General features: G+C 48.6%; 1 protein-coding gene across 4 annotated transcripts; it reads left to right on the plus strand.

The window, feature by feature from the left end:
* The first annotated feature begins 5012 nt into the window (after positions 1–5012).
* On the plus strand, positions 5013–7871 carry CUNH16orf54 (chromosome unknown C16orf54 homolog). Of its 4 annotated transcripts, none has more exons than XM_040259578.1 (2): positions 5013–5313; positions 5562–7871. In XM_040259578.1, the coding sequence occupies exon 2, from the start codon at positions 5929–5931 to the stop codon at positions 6583–6585; it is 657 nt and encodes a 218-aa protein (XP_040115512.1). In that variant the 5' UTR covers positions 5013–5313; positions 5562–5928; the 3' UTR covers positions 6586–7871. The 4 variants fall into 4 exon arrangements, with proteins under 4 accessions (XP_040115512.1, XP_040115519.1, XP_040115504.1 ...); XM_040259585.1 differs by having other exon boundaries at positions 5013–5260; XM_040259570.1 differs by having other exon boundaries at positions 5013–5260; positions 5929–7871.
* The last annotated feature ends 5048 nt before the right edge of the window (positions 7872–12919 follow it).

The following is a 12919-nucleotide window of genomic DNA, read 5'->3' on the forward strand; positions in this document are numbered from 1 at the left end:
GCTGGAGGGGTTTGCCATTTCCTTCTCCAGTTAAGATGGGAAGCTCAGGTATTTCCCTGGTGATTTGGTGGTAAAGAACTCGCTTGCCAATGAAGGCCACTTGAAGCTGAAACCCACTTGAAGCTGAAACCCACTTGAAGCTGAAACCCAGAACTCTGATTGCAGTAACATTATTTAAGAAGGAGTCTTTGGGCTTCAGCCAAGATGGGTGGCATAAGCATGGCAGGACGAGAGCGTGGTTGCCCTCCCCAGTGCCTGCTCATGATGCTGTTTTAGCCTGAGGCTGGTGGCCTCCACATATTGCCCAGGAGTCAGGTTCACGGAGGTCCTCTGCAACATGGACGGGGGGAAGTGTGGAGTTGTCATTGCTGGAGGAACATGAGTTACGAAGAGGAGAAGTGGATGAACCCAGCAGTTGTAAATTTGGCCACCCGCAGTTCCTCAAAAAGTTACACAAAGAATTACCCTATGACTGAGAAATTCTGCTCCTAGGTATATACAGAAGAGAAACTGAAAACATATGTCCACACAAAAACCTGGACCTGAATGTTTCTAGCAGCTCTACTTGTAATAGCCAGAGTGGAAACAACCCGCCCCGGAAAGGATGAACAAAAAGTGGTACAGGTATCCTCCACGTTTCTTGAAACTTTGCTTTACTCCAGTTCGCTTTTATGAAAGACCTACGTTAGTACCTGTTTTCACTAGCCTGAAGAAATCTGAAGAGGATTTTCGCTTTTACAGTAAAAGGCGAGAGTAATACTGTGTCTCTTTTGTAGCGAATGGTTATAGACGCAGGGCTTACCCCACGCCTGGAATTGGCATAGTCAAGCTCTTTCCCCGAAACTGCACTTAGCATCTCAGCAGGCAGTCACCGTAGTCTTCAATTGTGTGTGAGCATCTGTGCTTCTCTCTGTTTATTTTGTGCATCCATTAGCAAGATACATCCTAAGATAATGACTTCCTTATTTTATGCCATTTCAGTTTACGAAATGCTTCATAGGAATGCTCTACTTTCAGATAGAGGGAAAAAACCCTAAATATTCTATGCTGGAATATTCTTTATTCAGCTATAAAAAAAGGAAGGAAGCATTGATTCTTGCAATAGTATGGACAAACCTTGAAAACAATATGTGATATGAAAGAGGCAAGACACAAAAGGCCACAAATTGTATGACTGCATTTATATGAAATATTCACAACAGACAAATTCATACAGAGAGAAAGGAGATAGTGATTGCCAGAGACTGGGGGGAGGAGGCGATGGGGAGTGGGTAGAGGGTTTCCTCCTGGGGTGATGAAATGTTCTGAAATTAGATGGCGGTGATTGCACAATTTTGTGAATACCCTAAACACCACTGAACTGTATGCTTGAAAAGGGTGAAATTTACCATATGTGAATTGTATAGCTCAATAGAAACAATGATAAATAAATAAGCTTTGACCACCCCGTGCTGCTCTATGGAGACAGTGCAGCTGTGAGCAGTGAAGTGATGTATCTGAGATCCATTTGCTACCCCTTGGGATCAGGATGGGAGAGCTGGAGGATGGATGAACTTGGATGGAGGAGTTTTCTAGAACCAGGATACAAGTGAGTCCTCCAGTTGGATCTCAGGTGACTAATGACCCATAGAGTTAGTATTCCTTTCTGATGAATGGGGCAGTGATGGCCAGGTATGTTGTAAAGGACATGAAGTTTGATGTTTTCTTAAGAGAGTCCACCTTCACCAGAATAAGGCTAAGTATGGTCAGGCTCAGTAAACACAGGAACTGGGGAAAGTTGTGGGAGCCTCTTCAGCCCTCCTTTCTCCTGGAAACATCTGGTGGGCTGCAATGCATCAGAAGATGTAGGTTCACGTATTGGCCACTGAAAGCCACAGACTGGAATATACCTCACTGACTTTCTTAGGGGCACCATGGCAGAAAGATAGGACCCACAAAAGCCACCACCTGGGCAGGAGCCCCGCACATACGCAGCTCAACTGATTGCTCCTTTGAGATCCATCAGGTCCAGTTACCTCCAGATGGGGCTTCTGGTGAGGGCTGCAGAGAACTGTTTTTTTTTTTTTTTGTTAAATATTTATTTAACAGCTCATAGCGTGCAGAATCTTCTGTCTTCACTGCGGCATGCAGAAGCTAGTTCCCCGACCAGGGATTGAGTTGGGGCCTCCTGCATTGGGAGCACAAAGTCTGAGCTACTGGACCACTAGGGAAGTCCCTCCCCCCGCTTTTTTTTTTTTGTTTTAATATCAATGGCTGGAAACTTGATGTATTTATTTGCCGAATTGCACAGTTTTCAAGGGATCTTAGTTTCCTGGCCAGAGATCAAACCTGTGCCCCTTGCAGTGGAAGCACCAACTCCTAACCACTGGACTGCCAGGGGAGTCCCCATTTTAACAGCTTTTAACTGTACAGTGCAGTAGCATTAAGGACAACCGTATTGCCGTGCAAACATCACCATCCTCAATCTGCAGAACTTTTCCATCTCCTCAGACTGAAATTCTAGACCCATTAAACACAAACTCTTCATTCCCCCTCCTCCCAGCACCTGGCAACCCACCAGGGCTCTTTCTATCTATCGAAGTTTGACTGCCCTAAGGGCCTCACATGAGTGGAATCATATAGTGTTTGTCCTTTTGTGTCTGGCTTATTTCACTTTGCATGATGTTTTCAAGGTTCATCCACATTGTAGTATGTTTATCCACTCATTTATCAATAGACATGTGAATTCATTTGAGTTATTTAGCTATTGTGAATAATGCTGCTATAAGCATTAGTGTGAAAATGTGTTTGAGTTTCTGCTTTTAATTCTTTTTTTAAATTTACTATTATTTTTTAAAATATTTATTTATTTGGCTGTCCCAGGTCTTAGTTGTGGCATGTGAGATCTAGTTCCCTGACCATGGATTGAACCTGGGCCCCCTGCATTGGGAACAAAGAATCTTAGCCACCAGGAAGCCCCTGCTTTCAATTCTTGTGCATATATGTAGACATAAAATTGCTGGACATATGGTAATTCTATATTTAATTTCTTGAGAAACCAGTTAAAAGAAAGTTAAGCCTTTCTGTAAGTGACGAAAAACAGTTAAGAATCAAAACAGCCAGCTTGATACCCTGAGAACAAGCAAACAAACAAAAACGTACCTGTTTTTTCTGGTTTTTAATACTGTTTACTCTCCTAGTGGGCTTCCCAGGTGGCTCAGTGGTAAACAATCCGCCTGGCAATGCAGGAGATGCAGGTTCAGTCCCTGGGTCTGGGAAGATCCCTGGAAGGGGAAATGGCAACTCACTCTAGTATTGTTGCCTGGAGAATTCCGTGGACAGAGGAGCCTGGTGGGCTACAGTCCATGAAGTCACAAAAGAGTCGAACACAACTTATCAACTGAACAACAACTCCTAGAGCTTTAATTTTTTTTTAAGACAGATTATTTATAAGAAAACAGATAAAACAATTTTCAGATTTTATTTACTTGGAATTTATTTTAAAAAAAAACACCTTTTTAATGCCATGAATACGTGTAACATAGTTTACCATCTTAATCATTTGTACATATCCAATTCAGTGGCATTAAGTTCAGGTTTTATTTTAAGGTTTATAGTCTCATCCAATTCTAATCTCATTATGTTGCACACAGGTCATAAGGCACAGAGCCTTGGGACTCTCCTTCCTCCTACTCTCATCCCTGCCACATTTTGTACTCCTTCTGGCCCTCCCCTCAAAACCACGAGGACAAAGCAGTCTGAGTCAGGCTGCCTTTGTGACCACCTTTTGTAATACACTAATGTTTCAACATATTTTTGGTAGCCCTTCACATTAAATGGCTGTCATTTTGCAAAATGAAATATGTGTTCCTAGGAAGTGTCGTGCTGAATACAGGTTGTTTGCCAGAGAAGGGATTTATATCTATAATCCCCCCGTCCTCCGATGGACAGGAGGTGTAAGACTTAGGGCACAACATGTAACTTGTTTAGTGCTTATCTGTCCTCTGTCAGTGAGGGAGTCGAACCAGACAATCTGTGAAAGGCTCAAAATCTAGGAACTGATGACGCTTTCCTTGACCCTCAGTGCTAAGGGAAAGGAGCCGAGATGGCAAGTGTGCACAGTCTTGGTGGTTGTTACTCAGTTGTGTTCGACTCTTTGTGACCCCATAGATTGCAGCACGCCAGGTTTCCTTGTCCTTCACAATCTCCTGGAATTTGCTCAAACTCATGTCCATTAAATTGGAGATGCCACCCAACCATCTCATCCTCTGTCACACCCTTCTCCTCCTGCCCTCAATCTTTCCCAGCATCAGGGTCTCCCCAATGAGTCAGCTCTTCCCATCAGGTGGCCAAAGTACTGGAACTTCAGCTTCAGCCTCAGTCCTTCAGTGAATATTCAGGGCTGATTTCCTTTAGGATTTGACTGGTTTGACCTCCTTGCAGTCCAAGGGACTCTCAAGAGTCTTCTCTAGCACCACAGTTCGAAAGCATCAATTCTTTGGCACTCAGCCTTCTTTATGGTCTATGGTCTCACATCCCTACATGACTACTGGAAAAACCGTAGCTTTGTGTATACAGACATTTGTCAGCAAAATGATCTCTCTGCTTTTTAATGTGCTGTTTAGGTTTGTCATAGGAGCAAGCATCTTTAATTTTCATGGCTGCAGTCACGTGCACAATGACTTGGAGACAGGCCTAAGCACATTTTTTAACCTAGATCCTTCCCAGAAGCCTGCCATTTTTGCTACCTGAGTCTCACCTCATAGCTATTTTCCAACTGAAATTGGGGCTACATGGTCTGAAGAAAAGGAGATATACGTCCATGAAAAACACGGAGAAGGTGGGGCAAGCAGGAGGGGGTGGGGGCAGATAGCAAAAGCGGGACTCGGGGAGGGCCCAGTGGGCAGGGCAGGGCCACAGCAGCCACCTGGGAGCAAGTAGAGGGGGCCACCTTGGTGGTCGGGATGGGCTCTGTCTCTCTTTCTTGGCTTCCGTGTACGTGTTCTGAGGTCTGGGGGCTGGCTATGGGGTGACACAGAGCTACTGCCCATTCTGGCCCCACCCCTTGCCAGGAAACGCCTCCCCGCCCACAGTGACCACATCCCCCGGCAGGTTGCCTGGGAAACGCTCCGCAGGGGCTGGGGGATCCAGGGCACAGTTGCCCAGCAACAGGTGGTGCCCTCCCTTCCGCCCTCATGTGAGGCAACTGTCCAGCACCCTCTGCTCACACAGGAAGAGCGGCCCCGACGGAGAGTCAGGAGCCCGGGACCCACCGCCTGAGGTGAGGAGCACAGGAGGCCCCTGAAGATGGGGGACCAGGGGGACCGCCAGGAGGTGAGCAGAGACAAACAAGGGAGATGGGGTCGGGCAAGACTGGGCAAAGCCGGAGAGGCGGGGACGGGGGTAGAGGTGGCACCTGAGACCTGGCACAACGGCCAACCCAGGGGAGCCTGCAAAGAGCAAGACCAGCTCCAAGGAGGGTTGTGAAGGCCAAGGGGCACCCAGGGTGCCGGAGCCGGGCCCACACACAGGGGCAGGGCTGGGATAGGTCTCACTTCCTCACCCGGCACTTCCTCTTCCAGGCAAGACCTGAGAGGGCCTAAGAGGGGAGGAGAGGCGCCCTCAGGGCCCTTTGAGTTTGATCTGAGGCACCCTAGATTCTGGGAGGAAAATACAGCTTCCAGGAAGGGCCTGGGGACTCTGAGCAGGAGGGCCTAGCTGCAGACCCGGGGGGGCCCTGTCTCTCTGGCCGTCTGGCTCCTTCCCACCCTTTCTGGGTCTCCGGGCTCCTCTGTCTGCGTGGGTCTGTTTCTCGCCCAGATGTCTGGGAGCCCGGCTGCCCTCTGTCTCTCTCCTCCCCGTGTTCACATACCTGCGGCCCCCCTCTGTCTCTCCTGGTGGTATCAACCTTGTCTCAGGCGCTTCCTCTCCTGACTGCTGTCTCCTCAGATGCCTCCGACCCCAGAGCCGCCCTCGGGGCACATGGAGGCCTCCTCATGGGCCCCGCTGCCCTGCGGACCCTGCATCCCCATCATGGTGGCCCTAGCCACTCTGGCCGCCGTCTTCCTCCTTGCCACAGCCGTGCTGGCCGAACGCCTGTTTCGCCGCTCCCTCCGGCCGGACCCCAACATCCGCGCACCCACCCTCGTGTGGCGCCCCGGAGGAGAGCTGTGGATTGAGCCCATAGGCACGCCCCGAGAGCGCTCTGAGGACTGGTATGGCTCGGAGGTCCCCCTGCTGACCGACCGTGCCCCAGACCTGCCAGCCCAGGGGGGCACCTTGGAGGCACGAGCGACAGCCCCACCCGCCCCCTCAGCCCCACACTCCGCTCCCAGCAGCCTGGTCGCCCAGACCCCACCCAATGCCCCAAACCGGAGCACCTTCTGGGGGCCCCAGGTCTGGGAGGAGAGGCCCCATGCCCCAGGCCTGGTGAGCTGGGCTGAGCCTGAACAGAGGCCAGAGGCCAGTGCATATCCCGGGAGCCCCCAGGCTCGGAGGGTGCGGCCAGGAAGCCCGGATCTTGAGTGGGGCCTGCAGCCTCGGGTCACCCTGGAGCAGATCTCAGAATTCTGGAGGCGTGAAGGCCGAAGCAGCGTGGGTTTCTGAATTCCCACGGCCTGCCTGGAGGACTGGCCTTTCAGAGACCCTGGGGGGAGGCCCAACCTCAGAGGGATCTTAAGATCCTGAGGCTCCCAAGAACTCGAGCTGACACCTGAGGTCCCCTTGGAGGAATGCCCTTCCCAGGCCTTTTACTTGTGGATTTCGGTTCCCCTGGATCTGGGCCTGGGAGGCCTGGGAGGCCTGGATGTGGACAGAGCAGGAATTCAGTGGTGTCTTTGCTTAGCTGTCGAGGGCTGTGGCGCAGAGAACTGGATTTAAGGCTGTTTCTGGTGACTCAGGCAGTAAAGAATCTGCCTGTGATGTGGGAGACCCAGGTTCAATCCCTGGGTCGGAAAGAACCCCTGCAGAAGAAAATGACAACCCACTCCAGCATTCTTGCCTGGGAAATCCCATGGACAGAGGAGCCTGGCGGCCTACAGTCCATGTGGTTGCCAAGGGTCTGACACAACTGAGCGGCTAACACTGCATCAGAAGCTGCCAAGATCACACTTCGGATTAAGAACTCAAGGTTCTCAAGACAGGAAGGAAATAGCATCAACACAGCGGCTTCCACCCTTCTGCATGTGCCTGAGATGCTGACACTGGAGTGAAGGGTCCCATAGATGCTGAAGAACAGACTGTGGTGATGACGAGTGTCAGCCACTAGCAGGAGAGACAGGAATTCAGCTTCCCAGGCCCCCCCATCCCACCAGAAAAACACATACAGAACGTCAACATCCAACAGAGCATCTTATTAGATACAAACTGTGGCTTTGGCCCCCAGCTGGTGACAGGAGGCCCTCTCTTGCCTGCAGTGGGATCTACAGTCTGAAAAAGGCCAGCAGGCAGCAAGTCCTCTTGAGGAGTCTCATCTTAGCCCTCTGGATCTTACCCCTCCACAAGTGGGGAGGCCCGATCCAAGGAGATCTGAGTTTGATCCAGTGCAGAAGGAACACTCTCCTGGAACAAGGCAGCTCCTAAAACCGCGTCCCTGGCCATCTTCCCTCCCAGCTTGCTAGCCAGAGCTGCCCCAAGACGGGCTTATTTATAATGCTCCACCCCACAAAAATGGAGCCCCCATATCTGTATCAGCTGACCTCCCCTTCGGGCATGGGGCCAGGAGTTGGGGGTGGGGTGGGGGCAGGCTAAGGAATTTCCATTCCCTGGGATCTGACTTCTCAAACCTCAGTCCTGAATGTTAGGATTTCTGCCATATCAGTCGACCACCTGTACTTTATATTTTTCTTTACACATGGCTTACTGTTTGCTTAATAAATTTATTTTACAAGGACTCTGTTGTGTATCATTTCTGTAAATGGACAACCAAGTACCATGGGCCAGAAATAGAAGGTTAAACATGGAAATAAATACAATGTAAACAAAGATATCAAGTTCTAAGTAGACTTGATTTCCTGCTGGAGGCATTGACCTAGAGATTTGCCCTTTGTTAAAAGGATCAACAGTGTTGTTGAGTTGATAAATCCTGTCTGACTCTTTTCCATCCCATGGACTGTTGCCCGCCAGGCTCCTCTGCCCGTGGGATTTCCCAGGTAAGAGTATTGGAAAACTCTTGCCGTTTCCTTCTCCAGGGGTATCTTCCCAGCCCAAGGATCGACCCAGGGATCAATCCTGCTTTGGCAGGTGGGTTCTTTACTGCTGAGCCACCAGGGAAGCACTATCAGCAGTGTTAGAAAAGTGGCAGACGCTCTAGCGCCATCCTGAGACCTGCCCCCAGATGACAGCCCTGCCCGGGGAGCAGCCATCCTGTGCCACTTAAGGCCGGCCAGGAGTCCCTCCCCCAAATTCATCCACACCCAGGAAATGCTGGGGGGTAGAGGCCAACACTCTGCTCCTCCCGCCTGGAGGGCTGGGGAGCCTCCCTTCTCACTGCTTGGACACCAGAAGTTGGAGGAGCAGTCAGGGAATCAACACCCCCTCCTCCCCTCCCACCCGAGGCTGAGGGACCCTCCCCTCTTCTCCCACCTCACACTCATCCTGTCTGTGTTCCTCCCAGCCTGGCCCAGCAGGTGGAGGGATCAGACCTGACCCCTCCCTCAGGGAGCTCTCAGTCTCTCTAGTGGCAGGCGTGGGGGTGGAGGGAGGTGAGATAAGACCGGAAGACAAGTGATACAAGATCAGTCCCATCTCTGTCACTCACGATTAGCTAACAGTGTCACTTCTCCTTGTCACCATCAGCTAACCAGCCCCTGTTGTGGGGACTCCGCCCATGAGGTGTGAACCTCAAGCTCAGAGCTTAGATGCCTGTGCACCAAGGGCTCAGCTGAGGGACAAGGCCCCAGGGCTCCGATCTGGCTTTACCACCCACTCACTTGGAGAAAAGTAACTTTTGTATTACTGGGCCTCACATTCTTTCTCGTGACACAGAGAGAGTTGAAAGTTAAACCAATGCTCTTTTGGAGCTCTCCTAGCTGTGATGTCTAAAGATACAATAAAATGAAAGATGGACTCATACACTCACGTGTGGATGAATGTCATCTCCCTGAGGCAGAGTCCAGCTTGCTGTCCCCCAAATCTCCTTTATGTCCCCAGACCCAGAACAGGATCTAAAATATAGCAGAAGCCCAAAGAAGGGAAACGGGAATGACTGTATAGATAGATGGATTAATAGACGCATTCATTTCACTCTTTCTCTTTTTCCTTTTTTTTTTTGGCTGTTCTCCATGGCACATGGGATCCTTGTTCCCCAACCAGGGATAAAATTCATGTCCTCTCCGTTGGAAACCTGAAGTTTTAACCACTGGACCACCAAGGAAGTCCTCCTTTCTCCTCTTTATTTTGAACCTCTCTTCATTTTTTACACTGTCTTGTTACTTTCTCATGTTGAGTCCTTCTTCTGTGCCTTTCAGCATTTAAAATGTACTTCTTCAGGACTTCGCTGGTGATCCAGTGGTTAAGACTCTGCGCTTCCAGTGCAAGGGATGCGGGTTCGATTCCTAGTCAGGGAACTAAGATCGCACATGCTACATGGCTAAGAGTTAAAAACAAATGAACAAAACCATAAAAATAAAGCGTACTTCCTGAATGGTCCTTTACCTAATATCTCTGTAGTTTTGAGTCAAATTCTAGAGTTGTCTGCTCACTCTCATTCATGACAGCTGGCTTCCTCTTATGTTTTCTAAGCTGGGGCCATGAACTCAGCTTCAGCAGGGCCTTATGCGTGGAAATCCATGTGATCAGCTCCAGGGTGTCTCTTTAGAGAGCTTCTACGTTTGCTTCAGCCGAGGATGCTTCAGGGGAATCACCAAGCCTGACCATATTATTTGTTCATTTTTATTTCGGCTTCCAAGACTATACAGATTGTATAAATTTGAACCCCAGATTTACATGAAGGCACACCTTTGCTTATGAACCCTCAGGGGAGCCTTTCCATTGCCACCAGTTCTCAGGGTGTGACCCATCAGGTTCTTTTGTGTTCCCTGGGCTAATGGAAAGGTGTTTTGCCTTTTTTTTTTTCTAGTCTGCATTTTCACTGAGAGTGTCACCCCTTAAGGGACTGAGCTGAATATTAGGGTCTCACTTTTCAGTAACCCAGGTAAATCTTCTTCTCCAAAATATAGGTGGAGGTAAACCCCAAACTCCTTCTTTTTGCCAATATCTGCAACTGTCCATGAGTTCCCCCAACTCTGGTTTTCGATTTCCTCTTCGTGTGTGGCTCCGGGGGTTCCCCTTAGTTTCTTGAAACTTAGCTGTGCTTTGTAAAGGATGTTTGCTTGATGTTATGCAGCATTTCTCGATGTTTCACAGCAGGTATGTGCTTGTCAGATTAATACCATTCACAATATCACCAAAAACAGACGATTTCCTCTATAATCAAGGTCAAATCTTCACGGCTAAACTTCTGGAAGGACCCATCTGCCCTAGCAGGCTACATTTGCTCCTCTCTCCATCACTCTGTAACCTGCTGCAGGCTTCTATACACTTCCAGCATTCTCCAGAAACTGCTTTCCCCAAAACCAAGACCTGCATATGTTAATCAAAGGACACTACTCAGTCTCCCGTGAGCATCTTAGATATTTTGATTCCCTATCTCTCTTTTTGGCCACGCCACACGTCATGGGGGATTTAGTTGCCTGACCAGGGATCGAAGGCGAGTCCGCTGCATTGAGAGCGAGGAATCGTAGCCATTGGACCACCAGGGAAGTCCCTGGGTCAGATAAAGTTTCATGTTCCTGTGCACTGTGGAATATTTTGCAGCATCTCTAGTTGTGAAGAGATGTCTGCAGGCATTGCCAAATGTCACCTGGGGTGGGGAGGGGAGGGGAACCAACCTCTCAGATCATACCTGCACACAGAGCTTGCAAACTGTCCAGGGAAAGGCCCACTAGGGAACTAGACCCGCTTAGCTGCCAGGTAGAACCATGTGTGCCTCCTCTTACTGATTTTCAGGGGCACCAAGAAAGGATTAAGATGAAGAGATAAAACAACCAACCCTGGAGGAAATAATAGGGATAGAATTGGATAGTTAAACAAGTAACTGTAGAGGTCCCAATAGGGACAATAGATAGAGAAGGAAACCTAAGAAAGTTTGGGAGGGCATTGTAAGTTAATGATAGCTCAAGAAAGCTATTGACAGAAGGAAATGGCAACCCACTCCAGTATTCTTGCCTGGAGAATCCCAGGAACAGAGGAGCCCGGTGGGCTGCCATCTATGGGGTCGCAGAGTCGGACACGACTGAAGCGTCTTAGCAGCAGCAGCAGCAAGAAAGCTATTGGAACATTATTCAGTGAAGCAAGCTTGCTGCTGCTACTGCTGCTAAGTCGCTTCAGTCGTGTCCGACTCTGTGCGACCCCAGAGATGGCAGCCTACCAGGCTCTTCTGTCCCTGGGATTCTCCAGGCAAGAACACCGGAGTAGGTTACCATTTCCTTCTCCAATGCATGAGAGTGAAAAGCGAAAGTGAAGTTGCTCAGTCGTGTCCGACTTCGAGATCCCATGGACTGCAGCTCACCAGGCTCCTCCATCCATGGGATTTTCCAAGCAAGAATACTGGAGTGGGGTGCCATTGCAGCTTGCTTAATTATAAAACCATAAACAAACCCGAAAGATATGCCCCAGGCCACTAGATGGAAGAAATGTCACCATTCTTCTACTAACAAGATAATCTTAGTTTGACCTCATAGGGTCAGACACTTTCTTGCCTAATAAGGACAAGGACCTAATGATGTATGCCTTACATCTGCATCTCCATCTACCTGAAGAAGGCGGTCTTCTCCCCTCCCCATTTTTTCATTATAAATTGTCTCCCACTCAATCCTAGGGGCAGAGCTCCCTCACCTGCCCACTTGTATCTCTTAAAACCGTTTTATATTAATAAATCTACTTCTTGCTATCACTTTGCCTCTCACTGAATTCCTTCTGCACTGAGACACAAAGAACTTGACCCTCAGTAAGTCCCAGACATCGGGTGAGTGATTCTAATTAAAAAATTGTGGATTCAAGTCCCAAACTGGGTTTTTGCTGGGTTCAAGTCCCAATCTGATGTAAATGGTTTCAGAAACAAATAAGATAATACACCATAAAACCAGCAGACGCTTCTAGGAAGACAATGCGTCACAATGTCTTTTGTGACTGAAAATTATACATTATAATTTGGAAATTGCAAATTTGATTGCCCAAATGAAAAAATTAATCAAAAGAATGTATGGGTGGAAAGGTTTTTAAACATCTCTCGGGATGTAGAGAAAAATAGATGGAAAACATGTAAGAAACATTAAGAGATGAAGGATCAATTCATTTAATATTTACCTAGGGGCTTCCCTGGTGGTCCATTGGCTAAGACTCTGTGCTCCCAATGCAGAGGGCCCGAGTTCGATCCCTGGTTGGGGAGCTAGATCCCACACGGTACAACAAAGATGGGAGATTCTGTGTGCCACAACTAAGACCTGGTTGGATCTTAGAAAAATCAAAGGAATTCCAAAAATCATCTACTTTTGCTTCATTGATATGTTAAAGCCTTTGACTGTGTCACAAGAAACTGTGGAAAATTCTTATAGAAATGGGAATACCAGACCCCCTTACCTGCCTCCTGAAAAACCTGTATGCAGGACAAGAAGCAACAAAGCCAGACAGGGAACAATGGACTGGTTCAAAATTGGGAAAGGAGTATGTCCAGCCTGTACATTGTCACCTTGTTTATTTAACTTATATGCAAAGTACATCATGCAAAATGCCAGGCTGGATGATTCACAAACTGGAATCAAGATTGCCTGGAGAACTATCAATGACCTCAGATATGCAGATGACACAACTTTAATGGCAGAAAGCAAAGAGGAACTAAAGAGCCTCTTGATGAAGGTGAAAGAGGAGAGTGAAAATGCTG

The sequence above is a fragment of the Oryx dammah genome, unplaced genomic scaffold (assembly GCF_014754425.2).
Source record: "Oryx dammah isolate SB20612 unplaced genomic scaffold, SCBI_Odam_1.1 HiC_scaffold_2, whole genome shotgun sequence".
Taxonomy (NCBI): Eukaryota; Metazoa; Chordata; class Mammalia; order Artiodactyla; family Bovidae; genus Oryx; species Oryx dammah.